The sequence below is a fragment of the Coregonus clupeaformis genome, chromosome 5 (assembly GCF_020615455.1).
Source record: "Coregonus clupeaformis isolate EN_2021a chromosome 5, ASM2061545v1, whole genome shotgun sequence".
Classification (NCBI taxonomy): Eukaryota; Metazoa; Chordata; class Actinopteri; order Salmoniformes; family Salmonidae; genus Coregonus; species Coregonus clupeaformis.
This window is the reverse complement of record NC_059196.1, coordinates 31,326,249-31,354,239: the sequence shown is the minus strand read 5'-3', so window position 1 is coordinate 31,354,239 and position 27,991 is coordinate 31,326,249. Positions and strand designations below refer to the sequence as shown.

The 27,991-nt window shown below is 43.4% G+C and overlaps 1 protein-coding gene across 7 annotated transcripts in view; it reads left to right on the top strand.

Moving 5' to 3' along the window:
- The window catches only part of LOC121556694 (neurofibromin), a 69,836-nt gene that overhangs the window by 26,385 nt on the left and 15,460 nt on the right, over positions 1-27,991 (top strand). For 4 of the 7 annotated variants that reach the window (XM_045213991.1, XM_045213964.1, XM_045213960.1 and 1 more), the window contains exons 4-5: positions 326-516; positions 2,536-2,642. In XM_045213991.1, the coding sequence (XP_045069926.1) occupies positions 326-516; positions 2,536-2,642 (298 nt within the window). Of the gene's footprint in view, positions 1-325; positions 517-2,535; positions 2,643-2,766; positions 3,129-15,500; positions 15,585-25,551; positions 25,588-27,991 lie in introns of those variants that run through there. The other 3 variants (XM_045214007.1, XM_045214001.1, XM_045213974.1) reach the window with 3 other exon arrangements.

The following is a 27,991-nucleotide window of genomic DNA, read 5'->3' as shown; positions in this document are numbered from 1 at the left end:
GCAAAGGGTGGCTACTTTGAAGAATCTAAAATATAACAAATGTTTTGATTTGTTAAACACTTTTTTGGTTACTACATGATTCCATATGTGTTATTTCATAGTTTTGATGTCTTCACTATTATTCTACAATGTAGAAAATACTAAAAATAAAGAAAAAACCTTGAATGAGTAGGTGTGTCCAAACTTTTGACTGGTACTGCATGTAGATTGTAAAGTATTTTGTCTGTAAATTATTTTTCGTTATGTGTCGGACCGCAGTAAGACTAGCTGTCGCCATTGGTGTCAACTAATGGGGATCCTAATAAATCAAATAAAATCCCCCCAGCAATCGAAGGACTGCCTGCGTCTGGACGAGACCACGCTTGTGAAGCAGCTGCTGCCAGAGATCTGTCACTTCATCCACACGTACCGTGAGGGCCACCAGCACGCTGCAGAGCTCCGTGCCTCTGCCTCAGGGGTCCTCTTCTCCCTCAGCTGCAACAACTTCAACGCTGTCTTCAGCCGCATCTCCACCAGGTAACGCTAACCCTGATCCTGAGGAACTACAGACTGTTGGCTAATTCAGTGTCACTATCACTGTGTTGATGAGCAGTTGATCAGGTGTGTTAGTACAGGGCTGGAACAAAAGCCTGCCCACCCTGTTGTTCTTCCAAGGTCGATGGAAACTCACCTACGTTATTATCTTTTGTGCAAAAATGCATTTGTGTCTTTAAACAGTTCCACCAGACCTGATTTTCCCAGAAGTGTAATATTACAAATGACGTTATGCCCTCAGAAGTAATGATGAGGAAACTGTTCGGACCCCCTTTCCTGCTTATGCCATGTGAGAAGTTAATTTGTTCGCATACCTCAGCACTTCAGTTTAGCAGCCAGTCATGGACAAGGTCACTGTGACTGAACTGTTAGCCCAGTCATGATTGAAATCCCTCCCTCCCCACCCAGGATGTTCAGGATGGTGCAACATTACAGAACGTTCAGATGGAACGATAAAACAGGGAATCCTGTTAGCTCTATTAGGTTAATTGTCCCCCACGATGAAATCGGGGAGGGGACTGTGGATTTGTCTCTGTCCGTTCGTATGTTTGTCACACGTGATATCTCAGACAGCGGTTGCCCGATTTTGATGAAACTTGGATGAATGATGCGTAGAGATACGACATTTACAAAATTACACTGATTGGCCCAAGGGGGCTTCTATAGTAATCAATTGAAATTCCAAACTATGAACAAGCATATCTACTGTCCCATTTGAGCTATTGTCATGAAATGTGGTTCATATATGCAGCCCCTCATGAGCAACACGTTTCTCATGAGGACCTATAAGCTCCGCCCATTAGTTTTTCTAATTACACTTTTTGTCCCCCAACAAACTTTGAACAAGCATATCTCCTGCCCCGTTTGAACTACAGTATTGTAATTTTTTTACATGCATGCATTTCCTCATAAGAAACAAGTTTCCCCTAATGACCAATATAATTTCGGTACATGCAAATGAAATGTCTTTCAACATCTTTTGAATTGGCGCTGGCTGCATCGATATGCCGCACATCGTGCTATTGTAAATCGGAGATGGGACTGTGGCTCTGTCTCCGTCCGTTAGTACATTCGTACGCGATATCTTAGACAGCACTGGCCCGATTTTGAAGGAACTTGGGTGAATGATACTTCTTCCCATGGAGATCCGGCATTTATGTCACGCCCTGGCCTATAGAACTCTAGCTAGTTTGGTCAGGGTGTGAATAATCTATGTTTGTATTTCTATGTTTGGCCGGGTGTGGTTCCCAATCAGAGGCAGCTGTCGCTCGTTGTCTCTGATTGGGGATCATACTTAGGCAGCCAGTTTTCCTGCCTGTGTTGTGGGTTTTTGTTTGTGTTCGGTTAGTGTGGCTTGTTAGTGTTAGCCTTCCGACGTCACGTTTCGTTGTTTTTGTATGTTTATTAAGTTCAATAAACATGGATGCATTTCACGCTGTGTTTTGGTCCGTCCCGTTCATCTACGATCGTGACAATTTACAACATTATTCTGATTGGCCCAAGTGGGTTGCTATAGGAATCAACTGAAATTCCAAACTTTGAACAAACATATCTCCTGTCCTGTTTGCGCTATTGTCATGACATTTTGTTAATATATGCAGCCCCTCATGAGCAACAAGTTTCCCGTAACAACCTATATAACTTTGGTACTTACAAATGAAATGTCTTTCAACACAACATACGTTGGAATAATTGTCACTAATTGACACAAGGAGCGATACATCATTTGTGGACAACATGTTTACTATAGCCTTGTTTCTATCTGCAACATTCTGAAAGTTTCACATCATTGATACAGTCATGTCAGTTTCCTGTCTTGAAGGACGACGGGATGATGTCAAAAAGGCTACCTTTTTCCCTCTCTTCCACCCCCTCTTCTTTCCCTCCTTTCTACTGAGAAACTGTGGGAGAATAAAATCTCTGGATATCATGTGTTTGACTGGATGAACTTGTTCCCTGGCAGTGTCTAAGAGAGTCCTTATCCATTGTGTTCTCCCCCAGGTTGCAGGAGCTGACAGTCTGCTCAGAAGACACTGTGGATGTCCATGATATAGAGCTCATGCAGTACATCAATGTGGACTGCTCCAAACTTAAAAGAATGCTCCAAGGTAGCTACTCACTCACTAAATTCTTTGTATGTCATACTACATGGATTTTTTTAACTCCTGGATTCAGTTTTTTTTTTAATCGTTTTTTGCTAATACTCTGTTACTTTTCACTACATCCTCTCAGAAACTACAACTGAATATGATGCAAGACAGAGGAGCATGCCTTGGCACCACAAGGAACCTTTTCCACCATTGGTTACCCACAAAACTACATTATATTGACAAAAATGGTGCACTAGGTAAACAAATAGTCCAGAATGGATGCTTTGACCAATTGGACAAGTTCAGGTAGTTTCTCATCTACTTCAACATTTCCCCATGTCACGCCTCCTGAACACCGTATCCATCTGCAATGATGAGCAACTAGCCCCTTTACTATTCAGAGCCGTTTTGAATGGCGGTAACAGAACCTACCAATGCTAATTATTTGAAATTAAACTTCTGTAGTGTCTCAGGATGAGTTGTAATAAACTGCTTACACATCTACTATAAATATCCCTTTTGGAGCAATTTCACACCACTTTCAAGTGGCATTGTGGGCGCAGGCTGGTTGAGGCGTCATCCTCTCAAACCACTTCCACCCCCTCAAATCACATTCATCACACTGGCTTCAACAGGCTCATATAATCTACTACAACCATCAACCATCCGTAATTAAAACATTACAACATTTAAATATTTCCTTGAACAAACACTAAATCAGGAAATTCTTCCATAATGACCTACTAATAATCATACACTACCCAAAATGTTGCTGATTGTCTACTGTTTTGTAGTGGTTGAAAAATGTGTAGCAGTGTAACAAAAACTGACAAGGTAGCAAAAAAATGAGCCAACACTGGTAGCTAATAGAGCAGTGTACAGAGGACAGCTGCAGCTGCTGGCATTGTCCAATTGGTCACGGCAGCCCCCAAAGAATGGGTGGGGGGAGGGAGGTTTATGAATATTTTTGGTTGGTGTGTGAATAGAGTTTCACAATGTAACTAGCAACCTTACAACGGGCCGACCAAAGACACCACGATTGAGACGACCTTGTTATTTTCAGTAATCACCATAGGACAAGGTTAAAGAGCTGACCCCTGGGCTTTCAGGTTCAGCCAAGCATCCCAATACAGTCAGCCAGGCAGGCAGGGGATGGGGTCTGGGCTGGGGGAGTCGAAAAAAAATCTCAAATTGTGTTCCTTTATGCTCTTTTGTGGAGCCGTAGAGGACACAAATCCGAGCAGTGATGCACTTACGGCCCTCAGGGGGGCCTTTGTGACACCAGTCCTGCCTGATTTGGGGATTCTGTTCAGCTGGCGGACGCTGCAGACTGCTTAGTGAGTTACCACAGGCAGCCGTGCTTTGGGGAATGGGAGAAAAACAGGGTGCAGTCACAGGGTGTTGAGTCCCCTTTTTGTCCTCCGTCCACACTGTAGTTGGATCCAGACTGGAATTCTTACCACCATTAGCATTTCTTCTAGCTATTCGTGTGAGAGAGAGAGAGAGACAGCGAAGCACTCAGACGCATAGTGAGCTGCAACCCGCTGTGCCTTCACGCTGCTCTGATGATTTTGATACAAATCCGCTCTGAAGGCTGAGGTCATTCCAAAATAAATAGTGTTGAAATGGAGTGGGGGTGCGGAAAATAACAAAAAACTGCAACAAATAAAAGCAGCCTGTTCTGTTGTTAATTCAGTCAGGGATGTGGCGGCAGGGCTTTACAATGATGGAGGAGAATCTCATTCACCACAATGTTAATCTGTTTAGATATCAGACAACCAGGCCCCAAGAAGGCAGCTTGCCATTTGCTCAGACAAGTGCCCAATTTATTTTATGATCCCGGAAACAACAGTAATAGTTAAAATATATTGGTATTGCTTGTGTTCTCACAAAACTTGATAAACACACTCAATGTCTGGCACAAACCTGCATGAGGGAAGCAACAAGATCTGAGTGTTAACCCTGAAACCAGGACTAAGACCTTGACTACACACTATGTTCCATCTATGTTTCAAGGGCTGGGTGGGGCTCATTTCATGTGCAGAAACCTGTGAAAAAGGAAGTTGGGGTATTTGATTTTACAGGGACATTTTGTGGAGGACATTAACTTACTCTGATCCCTGTGTAGTAGTCCCTACGTGGATTCCCTGGAACCATGGGACCTACAGAAGACTAATACAAAAGAAAAGGAAAATACTGGGCTTGTTAATAATATGTTAACATTAACAGTAAAACAAAACCCATTACGTATTGTCCTAAATCGGGAGAAAAGAAATGAGTCATTTTCATCTGATTCAGGATTACGAGAATACTACTATTGAGAGCTGCATAGCTTGACAACCCCCAAGCATAACCTCCGACATTACAGAACAATAACAAGTGACGCACAGCCTCATTAGACGCTACATCAAGACCAGCGAATCAAACGGAGCCTCCAAATAACAACTACTTAGTTTCCATTTTCCTCCACTGCTCCATCACACCAGCTTCAGGTATTTGTGCCTTGTTAGCCACAAAATAAAACCATTATCATGGGTCCCTGGCTCGCGGCAATTAACTGGCAACAGCTGCACCTCTCAAGTGCTGAGGGAATGGAACTATATAGGCCTACCACTATGGCTGCAATATGATTATGCGGAGTAGGGAAGAAAAAAATAAGAAAACAAGTGGCAATTTTCAACACTAGTGTTCACATTTGACCTGGGATTGGAACACTACATTGTATGCCATTTGAGATGATGTTGTGAAGCATAAGGGTCAAGGGTCCAATTCATCTAATAATTTAACTGACACTGCATTTTGTTATGCATCTTGGGTTGCCAGATAGATGGGACAGTAAAATTTAATACATGTCCACTAGGAGAAATAGCCTGTTCCACATTCCAGGAAAATAAATGGAAAAGGGTCTTAAATTATGACTGATGCGCTTTCCCATACCCAGACAGAGGATGTTTCAAATGTCTACACTAGGTTTACATAGTCTGGATTCTCAAATGCAATTCCCCTCAGGTGTGATGGAAAGAGATCTATTTTTAAGATCTAGCCGACATGTGACTGCTGGTGGATGAATTCCCAGTGGTTACATAATGTCAACAATCTATGAATGTAGTGTACTTGGCAAGTTGACTGCTTTCGTGTTTTCTACCTTCATCAGTCTTGTTTTTTAAAAGTTCTCTTTATTTTAAATGCTGCCCTATGTACATAGTCCAGGGTTTCCCAAACTCAGTCCTCAGGACCCCAAGGGGTGCACGTTTCAGTTTTTGCCCTAACACTACACAGCGGATTCAAATCAAGCTTTGATAATTTGAATCAGTGTGTAGAGTTAGGGCAAAAACAAAACGTACAGCCCTTGGGGGTCCTGAGGACTGAGTTTGGGAAACGCTGACAGTCATTGAACACTGGTCACCTTAATAAATGTTTACATAGTGTTTTACCCACTTCATATGTATATACTGTATTCTAGTCATGGTTCATCCTATACAGCTACTGCTGTACACCTTTTCGATTCATATACTGTCTATACACACCACCATATATTATATTCCAGACTCCGACATTACTCTCCCTGATATTTCTTAATTCCTTTATTTTTGTGTATGGTTAGGTATTACTTCACTGTTGGAGATAGAAACAAGCATTTCACTGAACCTGCAATTACATCTGCTAAATATGTGTATGCGACCAATAAAGGTTTATTGGACTTTTTACGTCTTGTTACAAGCATACATCAGTAAATACTAAAACTCCACTGAATGGACATAGTGCAACAAGAGGCTAGGTTTTTACACAGACAAATTTTCACCTTCTACAGACAGAAAGGGTAGAAAATGCATTTTTGCAACACATTTTAAGGTGCAAGTTGTGTATTGCTCAGAATGCTGTAACCCTGTCTAGGATTTCCGAATATGTATAGATTGGATATATCCTGAACAACCCTAATCAGGTACTTACTTATTAAAATTGTAAAAAAAAAAAAAAAAAGTTTGTTTGGATTTCAATTAGCCAAATTGAATGGCCATTGATGACTATCCCTATTCCTTGATTTGCAGCTCACATCGCACCAAAGGCAGATAACTAAGGACGTGAATATCCTCTGCAAGCTGCCAAATACAAATCTCAGACATAGGGCAGAGGGGTTACAAAATGATCAGTAGTGCAAGAATTAGCTAGCAGTTTACTGCATAGTCTGAATTCTTTCTCCAACCCGCGGTTAAATATTTTGGGACGAGGAAAAGGGGGTAAAGTTAAGAATCAGAAGTGTGGGGTCCCTCCTCTCCATCCTCGTGCCCAGAATGTAAACGAGTGCGATTTGCTAAAAGTAGAAAAGTATTCAAATCGCATCAAAACAAGTAAACAAAATCACTGATTGCGAAAATGAAAGCACTTTTCAAGCCAAATATATTCGCTGGTTGGCATGGCTCGCCGCTGGAGTGGAGGTGGGGATTGTTCTCGTTCTTTAAGAGGCTAGCTACAGCTAGCTAGCTTTCTAACTATCCAACGCGCGGGCATGATCACTTTGCCAACTTGCTTGCTTTTTATATTTAGCTAAGTGGTGGCCAATCCAATTTATAAACATACACTGGCGGACTTGTACTAAAATCTGTCGAAACACAAATATTCTACAAAAACTGGGGGGAGACCGACCAGATTCCCCCCTCTCGAGCGTCATCCATACCTCACAGCTGGAAGTCTGGGCTTGATGTAGCGAGCTAACTAGCTAGCTAGCTAGCGTTAGCTTGTTTAGCGGATTGCTCATAGGCTAGCCAATATTAGCTAGCTAGCTAACGCTACCATTGTTTTGCTTGAATAGGTCTACTAGAAATCTACGTTTAAAAGGCAACGACGCATTACACATGTAGTAACATATAGATGTAGTTAACCAAATTTATCACTCAGATGTTACACTTACCTGGAATAAAAATGTACTCCAGCTCGGTTCCATTGCAACACTTAAAATCTGCAGGAAACCTAGAAGGAATCTACAACAAAGCAGCTAAACATGGCAGCTGCTACAACTTCCTGTAATGCTCCGGCCTGAACCATTTCCAGTTGACTTTTATGGGACGTTAGAGATTTTTCAGAAATCAAGATATTGTAAATTGGCTTGTATTAAAATATTATTGCTATAAAACATGTTTCTAATATTTATGTATTGGAAAATTACTGAATGGCATATGATGTGACACGTCAAACAGTAAAATATGTACTACATGGAATGTGGCCCCCCATTTGACAAGTTTAACTAGTCCATTAGAGCGCCTTCGAGAGATGGCATAAAAGTAAATCATTTTCAATATGCCATCGTCAAAGTGGTTACCGATTGTGCCTCTATATATCATTACATTATGCTACAACACAAACACTAGGGAAAAAGCAACATGTTGTTTCTATACAGTTTAGCTACTATTAGTCAACCCCTTCAAATCTAATTTTAAGAAATCCTTTCAAGATTTGCTGGGATATCAAAATATTGTCATCCACACACAAATGCATAACACAATTAGGATACAACATATGCATAACATGAATTTATATGATTGAACAGATATTTCCAAAAATGTGATCAGCACCTACCATTTGTCCATTATCTGATAACCACTACGGCCTTGCTCTATGAACTGTAATACTGTTATGATGAGTCACTTACATAGATGTATATAATAATCACTTACCACAGCAGTCACGTCTAATTAAATCAGTGAAACAATAAAACTGTGATTTTTTTCCAGATTGCATTTGGTTACGGTCATATCATGTTGTTATGTTGCTCTCAGGAAAAAAAGGAATTGGGAATCCCTTTGCGTCATCCATCATCAATAAGTAAATTGATCACTTCCCACTGTATATAAGATTAGAAATCAATGCACACACTCAATAGTTACATTTTTACATTTACATTTTAGTCATTTAGCAGACGCTCTTATCCAGAGCGACTTACAGGAGCAATTAGGGTTAAGTGCCTTGCTCAAGGGCACATTTACGTCATTTAGGGGGGGGGGGGTAGAAGGATTACTTTATCCTATCCCAGGTATTCCTTAAAGAGGTGGGGTTTCAAATGTCTCCGGAAGGTGGTGAGTGACTCCGCTGTCCTGGCGTCGTGAGGGAGCTTGTTCCACCATTGGGGTGCCAGAGCAGCGAACAGTTTTGACTGGGCTGAGCGGGAACTATGCTTCCGCAGAGGAAGGGGAGCCAGCAGGCCAGAGGTGGATGAACGCAATGCCCTCGTTTGGGTGTAGGGACTGATCAGAGCCCGAAGGTACAGAGGTGCCGTTCCCCTCACTGCTCCATAGGCAAGCACCATGGTCTTGTAACGGATGCGAGCTTCAACTGGAAGCCAGTGGAGTGTGCGGAGGAGGGGGGTGACGTGAGAGAACTTGGGAAGGTTGAACACCAGACGGGCTGCGGCATTCTGGATGAGTTGTAGGGGGTTTAATGGCACAGGCAGGGAGGCCAGCCAACAGCGAGTTGCAGTAGTCCAGACGGGAGATGACAAGTGCCTGGATTAGGACCTGTGCCGCTTCCTGTGTAAGGCAGGGTCGTACTCTCCGAATGTTGTAGAGCATGAACCTGCAGGAGCGGGTCACCGCCTTGATGTTAGCGGAGAACGACAGGGTGTTGTCCAGGGTCACGCCAAGGCTCTTCGCACTCTGGGAGGAGGACACAACGGAGTTGTCAACCGTGATGGCGAGATCATGGAACGGGCAGTCCTTCCCGGGAGGAAGAGCAGCTCCGTCTTGCCAGGGTTCAGCTTGAGGTGGTGATCCGTCATCCATACTGATATGTCTGCCAGACATGCAGAGATGCGATTCGCCACCTGGTTATCAGAAGGGGAAAGGGAGAAGATTAGTTGTGTATCGTCAGCGTAGCAATGATAGGAGAGGCCATGTGAGGATATGACAGAGCCAAGTGACTTGGTGTATAGGGAGAAAAGGAGAGGGCCTAGAACTGAGCCCTGGGGGACACCAGTGGTGAGAGCACGTGGTGCGGAGACAGCTTCTCGCCACGCCACTTGGTAGGAGCGACCGGTCAGGTAGGACGCAATCCAGGAGTGAGCCGCGCCGGAGATGCCCAGCTCGGAGAGGGTGGAGAGGAGGATCTGATGGTTCACAGTATCAAAGGCAGCAGACAGGTCTAGAAGGACAAGAGCAGAGGAGAGAGAGTTAGCTTTAGCAGTGCGGAGAGCATCCGTGACACAGAGAAGAGCAGTCTCAGTTGAATGACCAGTCCTGAAACCTGACTGGTTTGGATCAAGAAGGTCATTCTGAGAGAGATAGCAAGAGAGTTGGCTAAAGACGGCACGCTCAATAGTTTTGGAAAGAAAAGAAAGAAGGGATACTGGTCTGTAGTTGTTGACATCAGTGGGATCGAGTGTTGGTTTTTTGAGAAGGGGAGCAACTCTCGCTCTCTTGAAGACGGAAGGGACATGGCCAGCGGTCAAGGATGAGTTGATCAGCGAGGTGAGGTAGGGGAGAAGGTCACCGGAGATGGTCTGGAGAAGAGAGGAGGGGATGGGGTCAAGCGGGCAGGTTGTTGGGCGGCCTGCAGTCACAAGTCGCAGGATTTTATCTGGAGAGAGAGGGGAGAAAGAAGTCAAAGCATAGGGTAGGGCAGTGTGAGTAGGACCAGCAGTGTCATTAGACTTAACAAACGAGGATCGGATGTCGTCAACCTTCTTTTTCAAAGTGGTTGACGAAGTCATCCACAGAGAGAGGGGGAAATGCAGGGAGGAAAATGTGGCAAAGAGCTTCCTAGGGTTAGAGGCAGATGCTTGGAATTTAGAGTGGTAGAAAGTGGCCTTAGCAGCAGAAACAGATGAAGAAAATGTAGAGAGGAGGGAGTGAAAAGATGCCAGGTCGGCAGGGAGTTTAGTTTTCTTCCATTTCCGCTCCGCTGCCCGGAGCTCTGTTCTGTGAGCTCGCAATGAGTCATCAAGCCACGGAGCTGGAGGGGAGGACCGAGCCGGGCGGGAGGATAGGGGACACAGAGAGTCAAAGGATGCAGAAAGGGAGGAGAGGAGGGTTGAGGAGGCAGAATCAGGAGATTGGAGGGAGAAGGATTGAGCAGAGGGGAAGAGATGATAGGATGGAAGAGGAGAGAGTAGTGGGAGAGAGAGAGCGAAGGTTGCGGCGGCGCATTACCATCTGTGTAGGGGCAGAGTGAGTAGTGTGGGAGGAGAGCGAGAGAGAAAAGGGAAACAAAGTAGTGGTCGGAGACATGGAGGGGGAGTTGCAGTGAGATTAGTAGAAGAGCAGCATCTAGTAAAGATGAGGTCAAGCGTATTGCCTGCCTTGTGAGTAGGGGGACGGTGAGAGGGTGAGGTCAAAAGAGGAGAGGAGTGGAAAGAAGGAGGCAGAGAGAAATGAGTCAAATGTGGACATAGGGAGGTTGAAATCCCCCAAAACTGTGAGGGGTGAGCCATCCTCAGGAAAGGAACTTATCAAGGCGTCAAGCTCATTGATGAACTCTCCAAGGGAACCTGGAGGGCGATAGATGACAAGGATATTAAGCTTAAATGGGCTAGTGACTGTGACAGCATGGAATTCAAATTAGGAGATAGACAGATGGGTTAGGGGAAAAATTGAGAATGTCCACTTGGGAGAGATGAGGATTCCTGTGCCACCACCCCTCTGACCAGATGCTCTTGGGGTATGCGAGAACACATGGTCAGACGAGGAGAGAGCAGTAGGAGTAGCAGTGTTTTCAGTGGTAATCCATGTTTCCGTCAGCGCCAGGAAGTCGAGGGACTGGAGGTTAGCATAGGCTGGGATGAAGTCAGCTTTGTTGGCAGCAGAGCGGCAGTTCCAGAGGCTGCCTGAGACCTGGAACTCCAGGTGTGGGGTGCGTGCAGGGACCACCAGGTTAGAGAGGCAGCAGCCACGCGGTGTGGGGGCGTTTGTGTAGCCTGTGCAGAGAGGAGAGAACAGGGATAGGCAGAGGCATAGTTGACAGGCTGTAGCAAATGGCTACAATAATGCAGAGGAGATCGGAATGAAATGAACTAAACATCTGGGAGAGTAGAGAGCAGGGCCTCCCCTCACCAAAAACTTCTACCTCAGAAACTATAATTGTTTCACTGAACCACCCGAACAAAAACTCTACCAACTTCCACCTTTAGAAATCAGAATTGTTGTGAACCACAGCGGTTCAATGTTTAAAGGAATAGACTCAACCCACTTTATTCAGCTAGCTAACTATGACACCATAGCTAACTAGCATGCTAGCATCCAATAACACACAGTTTAGCACCAACACTTGGTCACAACAAACCACCAATAGTGTGTTAACACACTAAGCAGATAATTTGTGTCCGTGTCTAGTTCCTTTCATAACGCAGCAATAATTAAACGTTGGCTATGTAGCACAAATATATTGTATTTAGCTACTACAGTACAGTTAGCTGGTTGTGTTGGCTAGCTAGCAATGGCCACTGTGTTGACTTTGTTTGAAGAACGGCTAGCTAGCTAGCTTCGTGCTACCCCCGGCACCGCCGAAAAACAATGCCAACCTACAGTAACTACCCACAACAGCCCACGATGCCTAGCTATGACGCCATAGCTAACTAGCATGCTAGCATCCAATAACACACAGTTTAGCACCAATACTTGGTTACAACAAACTACCAAGAGTGTGTTAACACACTAAACAGATAATTCATGTCCGTGTCTAGTTCCTTTCATAACGCAGCAAAAATTAAACGTTGGCTAGCTAGCACATTAACATTGGAAACAACTCTCCACCGTTGCACTAAACAGATAATTACCAATAAACGTTACCAGTAGCTACCCGCTAGCTAGCTAGCATACCAAAAAAAAAAAAAAAAAGAAAAACCCAGACAACTTTCCACACACAGTGATTAATAACACCCATTCAAATCAATGATTTGGTCACGCAGCCCAGGGATTGGGCATCCAACTCAAATATTGCAAGTCAGACACAATCAAATTTGTGGACATACAATTAAGACCTTGAAATTATTAAATGCCCAGTGCAGTCAAAAACGTGATTTACCTGTGTTTTCGGAAAGTATTCAGACCTCTTGACTTTTTCCAGATTTTGTTAGGTTACAACCTTATTCTAAAATTAATGAAATGTTTTTTTCCCCCTCATCAATCTACACACAATACCCCATAATGACAAAGCAAAAACTGTACTTTAGAATAAATAAAAGCCGGAATTATCAAATTTACATAATTATTCAGACCATTTACTCAATACTTTGTTGAAGCACATTTGGCAGCGATTATAGCCTCGAGTCTTCTTGGGTATTTTTTTATTTATTTTTTTACGCTACAAGCTTGGCACACCTGTATTTGGGGAGTTTCTCCCATTCTTCTCTGCAGATCCTCTCAAGCTCTGTCAGGTTGGATGGGGAGTGTTGGTGCACAGCTATTTTCAGGTCTCTCCAGAGATGTAGTCCTCTGTAGCTCAGCTGGTAGAGCACGGCGCTAGTAACGCCAAGGTAGTGGGTTCGTTCCCCGGGACCACCCATACACAAAAAAAATGTATGCACGCATGACTGTAAGTCGCTTTGGATAAAAGCGTCTGCTAAATGGCATATTATTATTATTATTATTATGTTAGATTGGGTTCCAGTCCGGGCTCTGGCTGGGCCACTCAAGGACATTCAGAGACTTGTCCCAAAGCCACTCCTGCGTTGTCTTGGCTGTGTGCTTAGGGTCATTGTCCTGTTGGAAGGTGAACCTTCGCCCCAGTCTGAGGTCCTGAGTGCTCTGGAGCAGGTTTTCAACAAGGATCTCTCTGTACTTTGCTCCGTTCATCTTTGCCTAAATCCAGACTAGTCTCCCAGTCCCTGCCACTGAAAAATATCCCCACAGCATGATGCTGCCACCACCATGCTTCACCGTAGGGATGGTGCCAGGTTTCCTCCAGATGTGATGCTTGGCATTCAGACCAAAGAGTTCAATCTTGGTTTCATCAGACCAGAGAATCTTGTTTCTCATGGTCTGAGAGTCTTTACGTGCCTTTTGACAAACTCCAAGAGGGCTGTCATGTGCCTTTTACCAAGGAGTGGCTTCCGTCTGGCCACTCTCCCATAAAGGCCTAATTGGTGGAGTGCTGCAGAGATGGTTGTCCTTCTGGAAGGTTCTCCCATCTCCACAGAGGAACTCTAGAGCTCTGTCAGAGTGACCATCGGGTTCTTGGTCACCTCCCTGACCAAGGCCCTTCTCCCCCGATTTCTCAGTTTGGCCGGGCGGCCAGCTCTAGGAAGAGTCTTGGTGGTTCTAAACTTCTTCCATTTAAGAATGATGGAGGCCACTGTGTTCTTGGGGTCCTTCAATGCTGCAGAAATGTTTTGGTACCCTTCCCCAGATCTGTGCCTCGACACAATTCTGTCTCGGAGCTCTAGGGACAATTCCTTCGACCTCATGGCTTGGTTTTTGCTCTGACATGCACTGCCAACTGTGGGACCTTATATAGACAGGTGTGTGCCTTTCCAAATCATGTCCAATCAATTGAATTTACCACAGGTGGACTCCAATCAAGTTGTAGAAACATCTCAAGGATGATCAACGGAAACAGGATGCACCTGAGCTAAATTTCGAGTCTCATAGCAAAGGGTCTGAATACTTATGTAAATAAGGTATTTCTGTTTTGTTTTTTAAATATATATATTATTCTTTTTTAACCTGTTTTCACTTTGTCATTATAGGGTATTGTGTGTAGATTACTGAGGAAATTGTTTTATTTAATCAATTTTAGAATAAGGCTGTAACGTAACAAAATGTGGAAAAAGTCAAGGGGTCTGAATACTTTCCGAAGGCACACTATGTGGTTGGAATAATACTGTGCAAATGATGATAATGCCCTTTTAGTGTAAGAGCTGTTCGAAAAGACCGCCTGAAATCTGAGCCTGTTTTGGTGGGATGAAGTTTTGGCCTGCCTGGTGTCAACACTTAATTAGTTAATAGACCATAAAGAAAGAGAGTTCCAAACCTCTCTGCCAATAACAGCTCATTTTACATTTTCCCCTCCCCACTCAGACCACACAGTCCTAGTAAAATTCCTGCTTGAGAAATTGGTCTTTGCTAAGAAGCTATTTTTAGTTTATTTTTGACAATTTTAATTGAAAACAATCACAGTAAGGTACTTTGTTACCCAGAAAGGATTTGATATTGAGATAAAAACGACTGCATTGGCCCTTTAAATAAAGCCATTACCTATACTGGGCCCCGTGTAGCTCAGTTGGTAGAGCATGGCGCTTGCAATGCCAGGGTTGTGGGTTCGATTCCCACAGGGGGCCAGTATGATTTTTTTTTTTAAATGTATGCACTCGCTTAACTGTAAGTCGCTCTGGAAAAGAGCGTCTGCTAAATGACTAAAATGTAAAAAAAATGTACATACATAAACTGATCTGCTAAGTGGTACATGATCTTTACATTTTAGTCATTTAGCAGACGCTCTTATCCAGAGCGACTTACAATTAGTGAGTGCATACATTATTATTTTTTTCATCATGACATTACAGTAGGTACATCAGCTGTCTACTCAATAGTGCAACACTTTATATTGCATGAGATTTGCGTATAAATAATTTCTGAAGCATCTACAGTTTATTGGTCCTATAAAGGGTTTATTTATTATCAATGGGTCTACAGTTCTAGGCATGACAATCCTTAGTGCTTAGTTAGCAATGTCTTTGTCTTTAACAGGTTGGTGTTTTCAGAAAGCCAGATGCTTCCTCAATATTCTAATTTAGATGAACTCGATCAATCATTCAGTTATTTATCATATTTGGCCCACTGGCACTGGCTGCCCTGTAGTTTACATATGACACACACACGGACCAGACCTAATCCAGCCTTTCAGCCCAACCACACAAAGTAACAATTGAATTCGTGCCCTCACAAACTGCAGGGGAATGGTCCTGATGTCCTCTGTTCCAAAGCCACAGTGTATGGACCACACCATGATGAAGCAGAGACATGGATGCTGCGGAGGATACTGAGGCTTGGTCTTTACATTGGATCCCATGATGGACATTCAAGTGGATGGATAGACTCTAAACATACTTATTTTAATGGAGATATAACCTGTTCTGTGTGTTTAATCTGTGGACTTGGATTGGATCCATACATCATTGATGCAAGCTGCTTATAGGGTCTTCAGAATACCATTTGAAGGGATACCACAGTCCTGTTTAGTCCAGACAGTTCCTGGAAGACCATTTTAGTGAACTGTATGTATTGTGAGATTTGTATCTCTGTGTTAGATCAGGCCTATAAGTGGATGGGGCAAAGCACTAAGGCTAGTGGCCTAGAGAAAGACAAATGCTGTAGTCATAACTGGTGACTATAAGCCTAAAACTGCTGGATGATTCCTCTACTTTGTCATCACATTTAATTCAAAGATTGATTGAGCATAGTCTGGAAAAGTGCGAAATATTTATCAAAATTGTATTTTTTGAAACGGGCGAAGAGCAGAAGCTTTGCATAAATTGGTATTGTTTTCCTTTTCCAGTTAGTTCCCTGCAGTTATTGTTTGACTATTCCCGGCTCTTCAGAAAAGGTGCCTCCCATTGTATTTTTTAAATCTTTGTTAAACTGTACATTGGCTGCCTTTGTATCCCCACAGCACAATGAGAGTTTCAGATAGAGTGGCTGAATATGTCTGAATATGCTCATTCTCCCATACCAGGCTCAACACCGTTCAAATCGTCCATTAAACAGCACTTATATTAATTATAGCCAATGCGGACTACATGGCAAAGCATTTTTTACAGATTTGCATTGGAAAGAGACAAACTATCCAGGGTTGAGTGGATTTTTAACTATTTTGTTAGGATTGTTCTTCTCTGTTTGCATTTTCAATTGTTATGATAAACGGAAAGGGGAAACAGTATTTTCTGCTGTTACAATTTGCACTGTATTCCCCTCATTGATATGGGCATACTCTATCATTCTCGTGTATCAACAGCTGTATGAGAAGTTATGAGATAATGAGTGACATTTCTGGGAAATGTATTTATTCAACATAATTAAAAGGTTTTCTGTATTGTGAGTTTCAATACAACCATCGTAGATCAGATAAGAAGCCATTTGCAAAACACTAGAAAATGTTCCTTTACATAGAATTAACATTGGTGTCTAAATCATTCCTATTGTACTGTTTTAGGTAGTAGTGGACTGGGAGGTTGTGATTCACACCCTTGTCCCTTCTCAAGCCCCCCCAGGTTAAACCATGGGAGACTGGTTAAACCATGGGAGACTGGTTAAACCATGGGAGACTGGTTAAACCATGGGAGACTGGTCCATTCTCGGACGCTTCCTATCCGAGGTGCAGAACCACTCCACAGTGATCGGCAAGATCTGGCTGACCATGCTGCTGATCTTCCGCATCCTGCTGGTGACTACATCTTCCCTGTGCTGCACTACCTGGGCTGGGTCTACATCTTCCCTGTGCTGCACTACCTGTGCTGGGTCTACATCTTCCCTGTGCTGCACTACCTGTGCTGGGTCTACATCTTCCCTGTGCTGCACTACCTGGGCTGGGTCTACATCTTCCCTGTGCTGCACTACCTGGGCTGGGTCTACATCTTCCCTGTGCTGCACTACCTGGGCTGGGTCTACATCTTCCCTGTGCTGCACTACCTGGGCTGGGTCTACATCTTCTGCGTACTGTGCTCCGCTTGCTCCACCTGCTTCCGGCCCGAGAGCGACCCTGTGGGGCTGTACAACCACCACAACCCTCTGCTGCTGCAGCTCAAACACTCTCTGAGGGGCAGGCTGGTCCTGCAGACTCCCACGCCCATGGCCCAGGAGAAGGCTGGTCCTGCAGACTCCCACGCCCATGGCCCAGGAGAAGGCTGGTCCTGCAGACTCCCACGCCCATGGCCCATGAGAAGGCTGGTCCTGCAGACTCCCACGCCCATGGCCCAGGAGAAGGCTGGTCCTGCAGACTCCCACGCCCATGGCCCAGGAGAAGGCTGGTCCTGCAGACTCCCACGCCCATGGCCCAGGAGAAGGCTGGTCCTGCAGACTCCCACGCCCATGGCCCAGGAGAAGGCTGGGGGCCACTTGCTCACTCACGTCCCAGCCATCTCCTTTGAGACCGACTCTCACTGTGGAGTGCACCTCCAAGAGGACTCCGGAAGAGAGGGACCGGGTGAAGGTTATACTGGCCAAGATGGGACGGATCAAGAAATCTTGGCTGTGAAATGCCCATTATGTGTGATTATCGATTGTAGCATTTTCCACTTTTGAAATAATAATGGGAAAGACAGGGTTTATAGCGTAGGTTGCTCAGATTGGGCATTGGGAAAAATTGGGAGAATGAAAGTTTACTCCTGATTCAGAGAGAAAGATTCAACTTTATCATCCATACCATAGTTTAAATTACATAAAGAATATTCAAACTGTTCCTGAGTTTCGAAAGACAGAGAAAGGGAAAACGTTTTCTGTAAAATTGTATACATTCAGTTTACAGTCATTATCTTCAGTCTGTTCCCACCTGTTCACACAAGGCCTACTGTCCACAATCTCAGGGTTCTTCAATACAAATACACCTGTTTCAGAAAACCTGACAAGTTTTCACATTCAAACAATGTTTGTAAGATACTTTTCAATAACTCCTTGTAATTGTTGAAACCATACATAGCTGGTAACTTGAGCTTGACAGAGTACTTGAGCTCGGCAGAGTAGTTTTGACCTGTGTCCAGACGCAGTCATTTATGTTGTCTAAAGGCAATTTGTCTCTCATAACAATATTATTTTTCATAATAATCTAATCTGATTAACTGGTAGGTAGTCACTAACTATTTGTAGCATGTGTGCCTCTTTTTATTGATATTTACATGGTGTGTATGTGTATAGATGTTAAGTAATTAATGTTGAAATTATCCAAGGGTTTTTAACTGAAATGTTAATAGTTGGTGTCTCAATCTCAGACATTTGCGCTCATATTTGTTCATATTATTTCAAAAACGGCAGAATCAAACAGTATTGGAATAGTGACTTGTATTTCTCATCTAGAAGTGTAAGAATTTTAGGAGAATGCCATTTCATCAGTCAAATGTTGCACTGTTTGATAAGACAGGGTATGGAAAACCTCAATTTTAATTAGTTAAGCTGTGAGTTTGAAATTTGACCACAAGAGGTCACTATAATACTATAACTTATCAAACAGGATTGTGCTGAAAATCAAATGAACCACAGCCAAATAAATGAGTTGTAATTAAGAGTAAGATAAAAAAAAATACATGTATAATTTACTTTCTTGATAAAATACATTCTAAAATGTAAAAATCTGTTATTTCTGAGTATGTAGTGCAGATATCTGTTGAAGGCCCAAAGCAGACGTTTTTTTAAAATCAATATCGAATCATTTCTGGGTAACAATTAAGTACCTTACTGTAATATAAATTTTTTCTCAACCAATAATTTTGCTATGACTGTCTGGGAGTGGTCAGTGTGGAGGGGAAAACTGAAAACTAGCTGTTATTGGCAGAGAGGCTTGGAACTCTCTTTGTCATTGGTCTATAAACCAATTTACACATGGTGATGTCACCATGGAAAGCCGAAACTCCCGCCCATGCAAACCTGCTGATTAGAAGGTGCTGTATAGATATGGGAAACACTCTTTTCATGGCACTTCAATATCGAAGTGAATTTACGTAGCAGGTTAGGATAATTAACGTTGCAGGTTAGGAACCTGAGGTTAAGGTTAGGAAAAGGGTTAGCGAAAATGCTCTCCAAACCTGCTACGAAAATCGCTTTGCATTGAAGTGCTGTGAAAAGAGTGTGTCCCATGTAGATATAGGTCACATTCCCCTGCTCAGCTGTTGCATGCATCAACCAATGGTTGTGTGCCAAGTCATCCACTGTGTCATCGACTGACAGATTGCTATAACATATGATGTGGTTAGCTGACACACAAAATACCTATCCAGATCTGGAGTGTGTCAGCAAGGCCTGGGCAGAGGAACATGCTCTGTATTTTCAACCAGAACTATCAGGAAGTAACCCTAATCACATTTTTTAAAACACTTTTATCAGCTGTTGTACAATATGATATCAAATAGTTTTGACTGCACTGGGCCTTTAAAATGTGGGCAAACAAGTTTTCAGCTTTCAATCTAATTTAGGGGCAGTCAGATTTCAAGACACCCAAAGTCACTCTAAATACACAAGAAAATCTGCAGGATAAAAAGCAATAAAATCAAACATTAAAATAAGTAAGTAGGCTATATTAAAGTACACTAAACATAAGGACAGACTAACCATGGAGAACACTAAACATGATGACAGACTAACCAGGGAAGTGAATTTAACAGAGGTTAAAGCTAAGACAATGTAGATTCTGGGTCAGTATGTGTGAAGAGGTGTGGCTTTAGTCTGGACTTGAATAGTAGACCTACGCTATTTTTGCATTGTAAACACATTTTTTTTTTTTTTTTATGTTTTCCCAGATTAACAGTGTTATGCAGCCCAGGGGCCTGTTGCACAAAAGTAGAATTAAGACATCCGGGATAAATGACTCAGCTGAGCTCAATGAAGCCAAAACATGTGCGTCCAGGCTTAATTGGTTGCACAAAGACCAAGCCAGGATGAGCAGACACGGATTCATTAAGCCAGGTGAAACCAATCCTGGATAGGTGCGCGCTCACGGCTCACTCAAATAGACCCCGCCACAGATCACAGATTAACTGATTTACCATGGCAACTAGAGCCGCGTACTTTTCCCCGTCGGAAGCACAAATCCTCATGGAGGCATACGAGGAGGTAAACGATATAATTAAGAAGAAAGGCAACACCGCCACAGTGATAAAGCAAAGAGAAAAAGCGTGGCAAAGTATTGCAGACCGCCTGAATGCGTAAGTAGTGCACAATTATACACTCACCGCTCCGCTGAAACATCACAATTACAATTCAAATATTTAATTCACATCTCCAAAAATGCAGTTGTACTGTAATTATGAAACGGTTAAATTTTTTAATTGAAATGCACTGCAGATATGAGTGAAATTGTGTAAAGTAACTCCATCACACTGTATAAAGCTATGATAAATTTTTTTGATATTTTTACTGAAAACAAGACAAAAATACCAAGTAATTTTTTGCAGTGTGACTCCATTAAATGTGTGTGTGTGAGATTAAACATGAACGGGGCAAAACGGACATGGCAGCAGGTCAAAATCAAATACAAGAACATTCTGCAGAATGGTATGGTCCCTGACTAATATTTAACAAAGCACAAGCATATATTGTACCCAGAAGGTGCCTGCTCACACATTGTCTGTACTGTTTTAGCAGTGAAAAAGAATACCCACAGACAAGGCACGGGTGGTGGGTCACCAAAGGCTGACCTTACCCCAGCAGAGGACATGGCCTTGGAGCTAAATAAAGGCAGGCCCGTCTTAGAGGGGATCCCTGGGGGAAAGAGACGAGCATAGGTTCCTCCCAAGATGCCACCCGCTTCATTCAAGGTATGTCCTTCCATCTCTACATGGGATACAACCACATTCATATTGAATCAATTTGGACTGTCTGACTTTGGTTTACCTATTGCCTTGCAGTGTCTGGCAGCACTGTGTTCCTGTTAGAGCCACCAGCACAAGCACCAGACGATGCTGATCCAGTGAGTACTCCATCAAAGGCATACTGTAGGCCTGGCATGTCTTGTCTACTAGCTTCAATATGAATCCGATTAAATGTGATAGGGTGAAGGCCCCAGTGCAGCAGCAACAGCACATGATGGAGACGATGATGAGGAGGAGACCATCTCTCTGGATTCCAGAAGGCATGAGGTATCATGTTAAGACTGTGAAAGTACTATTTACTCTACAATGGTGAGGAGTCCTCATCAAAATCAAAAAAATCTAATTTCTTTTACAGGACCCAGATGCTATACAGTGGGAAAACCAGCCTGGCAACATAGTGCGTATTAATAAAAGGACACCACATCCTGCCAAATTCCAGCTGCGCTAATTGTATTGTGTTCACAGAGCTCACAAGCTATCAGAAAGTTGTATGGCAACCACCTCCGGCGCCAAATAGAACTGGCAGACATAGACATTCAGTACAAGAAGAAAAAGATGGAAAATCTTGCACTGGAGTCCGAAATAAAAAAGAGGACAATTAGGAAACTGGACCTTGAAATAAAAAAACTTGAGAGGGAGGTGAGATATGCCTTCAATGTACACTGTATGCTAACTGTAACACAAATGTATTAATCATTATTTTTCTTTCCTCCCCCAGCTCCAAGAAGATGACACAGCTCAAAATAAAAATTAGGTATATTCTCGTAAAGTCAAGTGAGCCATGACATATGAGCTCTTATTGTGAGCACACAGGACGGTGGCATCTTTCTAAGGTTTTTTTATTTTCCCAGCAATCAGTACAACCAAGTCATCGTTATAAGGCATCGCCCTCTTTTGCCCACCCCCCAGCACCAGGTGTGGCCACTAGCCTATATGAAGGCCCAAAATTGTGTGTTCCTTTCTGCTCTGACAATGGCATGCCCATTCGTGCGAGATGTGGTGGATGAAGAAGCACTTGTGCTGAGGAGAGCCTTCAGGCGAGAAAGGGTCTTCAGGGACCGGTTGGACCCACTGGCCTTCCCCTGATGACCATCTATATGAAAGATACAGGTTTTCTGCAGATGGCATCAGGTATCTATGCAGACTACTGGGTCCCAGGATTAAGCACCGCACTGCACGGAGCCATGCACTGAGTGTGGAGCAAATGGTTTGTGTGGCCTTGCGCTTTTTTGCTAGTGGAGCCTTCCTGTACTCAGTGGGGGATGCAGAACAGCTGAACAAGGCCACAATTTGCCGCACAATAAGGAGTGTGTGTCTGGCTATCAAAGCATTAGCAGATGTCTTCATCTCCTTCCCTGGCCACAGAAGACTCTGTGACATCAAAGAGGAGTTCTATAGGATTGCAGGTAAGAGGATCTACAAATTACAGGACAACTGTTAACACATAGTAGGATACTCATTACTTTGTGTGACAGGTTTCCCCAATGTCATTGGTGCAGTGGACTGCACACACATAAGATAAAAGCCCCCTCAGGTGCCCATGAGGCCGATTTTGTGAATAGGAAATCCTTTCACAGCATTAATGTTCAGGTGAACATAACTTTTTGATATTGTCCATTGACGAACACTCTGCATTGCCAGTGATGTGCATTGATTGGTGTAATATTCCTCATCTTATGATTTCAGATGGTCTGCAATGCTGACTGTGTGATCAGCAATGTTGTGGCAAAATGGCCTGGCTCAGTCCATGACTCCAGAATCTTTCGGGCCTCTGAAATCTATCAGTGCCTATCACAAGGTAAGCCACACAACCCCTATTTATAACCATCATGGCTGTGTCAAGAATATCACTGTGTTTATGAGGTAGTAATGATGAGATTTTGTGTTGACAGGTGAATTCTCTGGTGTGTTGCTGGGAGACAGGGGGTATGGCTGCCAGCCTTTTCTCCTGACACCTTTCACAGACCCCCAGGAAGCACAGCAGGCCTACAACCATGCCCATGCCAGGACCAGGGCCAGAGTTGAAATGACCTTTGGCCTCCTGAAGGCACGCTTTCACTGCCTTCACAAATTAAGGGTCAGCCCTGTTAGGGCATGTGATATTACTGTGGCTTGTGCTGTCCTCCACAATGTGGCCTGCCTGAGGAAGGAGAGGGCCCCCAGAGTGCCACCAGCCATGGACTGGGACAATCCGGCAATCTTCCCTGATGACGACAGTGGTCGGCTGCTGAGGGACCAATATGTGTTGAATTATTTTAGTTAGTATGTGTGCTTTCAATTTTGGTTAAATATGTCCTGCGGTGGCAGAGGAATTTGGGTTTTTTTGGGTTCGTTTTTTACGAATTTGGCCTCTTATGATGTTTGTGCGGTATACTGTGTGTAATACAAGGCTGCAGGGAGGCTACTGCATCCATTCATTTGTCTGTTCAGTTGATGTGTATGGATTTGTCCTGCATTTATTTTAGTGTGCAGACATGCAGGGTGTGTTATATACAGACCTTTGAATGTGTATGTATCATTTTGTATAATATGCTTGGATTCTGTGCTTTCCATCTTGTAGAGTCACTGTGACTTCAGTTTCGAAAGGAGCTGATGGTTTACCTGCTTTGTTTTGTCCTTATTCAATAAAGGAACATAATGTTACACATTGTGTTTTTATATTCATATGGAATGTGTATTTGTTTATATGACAGAGTACTAGGGCCACACTGAAGAAAAAGGATAAAGTCATACATTTATGAGGCTGGTTCTTTCTGCAGAAAAGCTACATATTGTTTTTACAGTTTTGATACTTATGACAATGTGATACTTAATATTCTGGCACATCAGCATGTCTTTGTTTATGAAACCATACTGAAGTACAATTTCACGAAATGCCCCACATCTGTCATTTTAACAACTGTCCTTTAAAACAACTGGTTACAATATTATGACTTGTGTTTTTTTCCCCTCTGTGGCCCTAATATTCTATCATTTTATATATAGCCTTATAGTCTATGGGAAACTGTAAATTATCTAATGATAGCAACATCATCTAAAAATCATTTTTTATCCAAAATCATTGAAATTAATGATCACAAACGTTTAAATAATGACAGTGGGTCTAGTTATATGTGATAACAATGTATAGTGAGCAGTGAAATAACTATTGGTTTCCATTTGTGGTGACTGCTGACTGACATTAGGGATGAGATTAAATAGATCCTGGAATTTAGCCTGGTCTGGAGCAGGCTAGCTCCACAGAATAAATCTCCATGGTAATTTATACCATAACATATCCTCCTGCCCCCTATCTATCTTTAGTGCAACCGGATTACGGATCAATTGAGCCAGGATCACCAAGATATCCTGGCTTAATCCCTTATCCTAGTTTTGTGCAACAGGCCCCAGGCCTATCTAGCCTACTGCATAAATTATATTTGTTAGCTCACAGCATCACAAGATGACGTAGGCAACATAAACACTTACAATTAAAGTAAGATTGTGCAGGTGATCGAAATGGATGAAGAAGACAAGGTAAATATAGTGAGTTAATAAAATGAAACGGTGTAGCCTTCAGCGTTGTAGGCTACTGCCTCCACCCGCAGGCCCAGGCTTTAGTGCCCCTGCATAGGTCAATACAAGCGTAGAAGCCACGGGACGAGTCCACGTTGCAGCTCTCACTTTCTCTCGCTACGGTATGGCTTACAATAACATATTTGGTGGGGTTTGGCAGCCAATAACAGGATTTGATTGAAAAGCTGGTTTTGATTGGGACTAAATCAAAGAATAGAACGATATTGAAATGAATATTATTAACAAATACTTCCTAGAAGATGTTGACTAGCGTCTAAGATTTTTGGTTCGACCTAAGGCTACTAATGACTAGGACAGACCAATCAACTGGATCCTACACAGTATGCCCACATGTCGTACCTAAATAAACCCACAAGAGAGACAATATTGCAAAGGCAGAACCACATGTTTCTGTCTTTTGACCAATGATTGGTTTTGACCTGCGGAGAGTGATGAAATTATGGGCAGTGTAATTGTTCGATTGAAGGCGTAGGGGTAGGCTATCGAAAACGTTTGACGGGGAAATCTCTCTCAATATTGGCTAGTCCTACTGAATGGGCAAGTAACCTTTCCCGCGCTCCTCCCAAAAATACTATTTGTGACCACATGGGAGGCATCGTGGGCTGTATTTTATTAAGTAGTATAGGTAGGCATCGTGGGCTGTTGTGGATAGCTGTTGTGTAGTTATTGTAGGTTACTTTTGTATTCGGCTGTGCCGGGTGTAGCACGAAGCTAGCTATCTTACTCACCTCCTGGATTAGCTGGCGAGTTGCTATTAGCAACGGTTGCAACTAAAAACAATATCCGTTTAAACAGCTACATTCGTTCGCAGCGATGCCGTTTTTCAAACAAAGTCAACACAGTAGCCATTGCTAGCCAGCCAACAGTTTAATCATTGCTGCGTTATGAAAGGTAAGCTTGGCTTCTTATATGGTATTGAGTTAAGCTTAAACCATGTATTTAGATTGTAGGTAGGTATTGTAGTTTGGTATTATAGGTAGCTTACTCAGGTAGTTATTGAAGGTTATTGTAGGTAATTATTGTAGGTAAGGACTGTATTCGGCCGGACCCGGCGAAGCACGAGGCTAGCTTACCCACTACTTGGACCAACAAAGCTAGCTAGCTAGCGGGTAGCTACCGGTAACTTTTAGCAACTGTGGTTAGCTGTTTCCAATGTTATTTCACGCTTAAGAGTGCCTGTAATTGAGCCAGCTAGCTGCCACCTTCAGCTGTTTTTCTAACCTCATTATCATTAACGTTAGGTGGTTGGTAGCTGCTGTACTTAATTTTGGCTACTGATTGCAGTCTGCCAGTTTGGCTTTATACATAGCTTGGGCTTTGTCGAGTAAGGCTTAAACTATGTATTTAGATTGTAGTTAGGTACTATAGGTAGGCATCGTGGGCTGTTGTGGATAGCTGTTGTGTAGTTATTGTAGGTTACTTTTGTATTCGACGGTGCCGGGTGTAGCACGAAGCTAGCTAGCTAACTCACCTCCTGGATTAGCTGGCGAGTTGCTATTAGCAACGGTTGCAACTAAAAACAATATCCTTTTAAACAGCTACATTCTTTCGCAGCGACGCCGTTTTTCAAACAAAGTCAACACAGTAGCCATTGCTAGCCAGCCAACACGTTTAATCATTGCTGCGTTATGAAAGTTAAGCTTGGCTTCTTATATGGTATTGAGTTAAGCTTAAACCATGTATTTAGATTGTAGGTAGGTATTGTAGTTTGGTATTATAGGTAGCTTACTCAGATAGTTATTGAAGGTTATTGTAGGTAATTATTGTAGGTGAGGACTGTATTCGGTGGACTCCGGCGAAGCACGAGGCTATCTTACCCACTACTTGGACCAACAAAGCTAGCTAGCTAGCGGGTAGCTACTGGTAACTTTTTGTAACTGTGGTTAATTGTTTCCAATGTTATTTCATGCTTAAGAGTACCTGTGATTGAGCCAGCTAGCTGTTACCATTCAGCTGTTTTTCTAACCTCATCCGAGGCATTAACGTTAGGTGGTTGGTAGCTGCTGTACTTAATTACAGCTACTGATAACAGTCTGCTGTAGTTTACAACAATTCTAATTTCTAAAGTGGAAGTTGGGAGAGTTTTACTTGGGTGGTTCAGTGAAACAATTATAGTTTCTGAGGTGGAAGTTGGGAGAGTTATATATATATATAATTTTTTTTGGTGAGGGAGGCCTGCTCTCTCCTTTCCCAGATGTTTAGTTCATTTCATTCCGATCTCCTCTGCATTATTGTAGCCATCTGCTGCAGCCTGTCAACTATGCCTCTGCCTATCCCTGTTCTCTCCTCTCCGCACAGGCTACACAAACGCCTCACACCGCGTGGCTGCTGCCTCTCTAACCTGGTGGTCCCTGCACGCACCACACACCTGGAGTTCCAGGTCTCAGGCAGCCTCTGGAACTGCCGTTCTGCCGCCAACAAGGCTGATTTCATCCCAGCCTATGCTACCCTCCAGTCCCTCGACTTCCTGGCGCTGACGGAAACATGGATTACCACTGAAAACACTGCTACTCCTACTGCTCTCTCCTCGTCTGACCATGTGTTCTCGCATACCCCGAGAGCATCTGGTCAGAGGGGTGGTGGCACAGGAATCCTCATCTCTCCCATGTGGTCATTCTCAATTTTTCCCCCTAACCCATCTGTCTATCTCCTCATTTGAATTCCACGCTGTCACAGTCACTAGCCCATTTAAGCTTAATATCCTTGTCATCTATCGCCCTCCAGGTTCCCTTGGAGAGTTCATCAATGAGCTTGACGCCTTGATAAGTTCCTTTCCTGAGGATGGCTCACCCTTCACAGTTTTGGGGGGATTTCAACCTCCCTACGTCTACATTTGACTCATTTCTCTCTGCCTCCTTCTTTCCACTCCTCTCCTCTTTTGACCTCACCCTCTCACCACCCCCCACTCACAAGGCAGGCAATACGCTTGACTTCATCTTTACTAGATGTTGCTCTTCTACTAATCTCACTGCAACTCCCCTCCATGTCTCCGACCACTACTTTGTATCCTTTTCTCTCTCGCTCTCCTCCAACACTACTCACTCTGCCCCTACACAGATGGTATACGCACGCCGCCGCAACCTTCGCTCTCTCTCTCCCACTACTCTCTCCTCTTCCATCCTATCATCTCTTCCCTCTGCTCAATCCCCTTCTCCCTCCAATCTCCTGATTCTGCCTCCTCAACTCTCCTCCCTTTCTGCATCCTTTGACTCCCTGTGTCCCCTATCCTCCCGGCCGGCTCGGTCCTCCCCTCCAGCTCTGTGGCTTGATGACTCATTGCGAGCTCACAGAACAG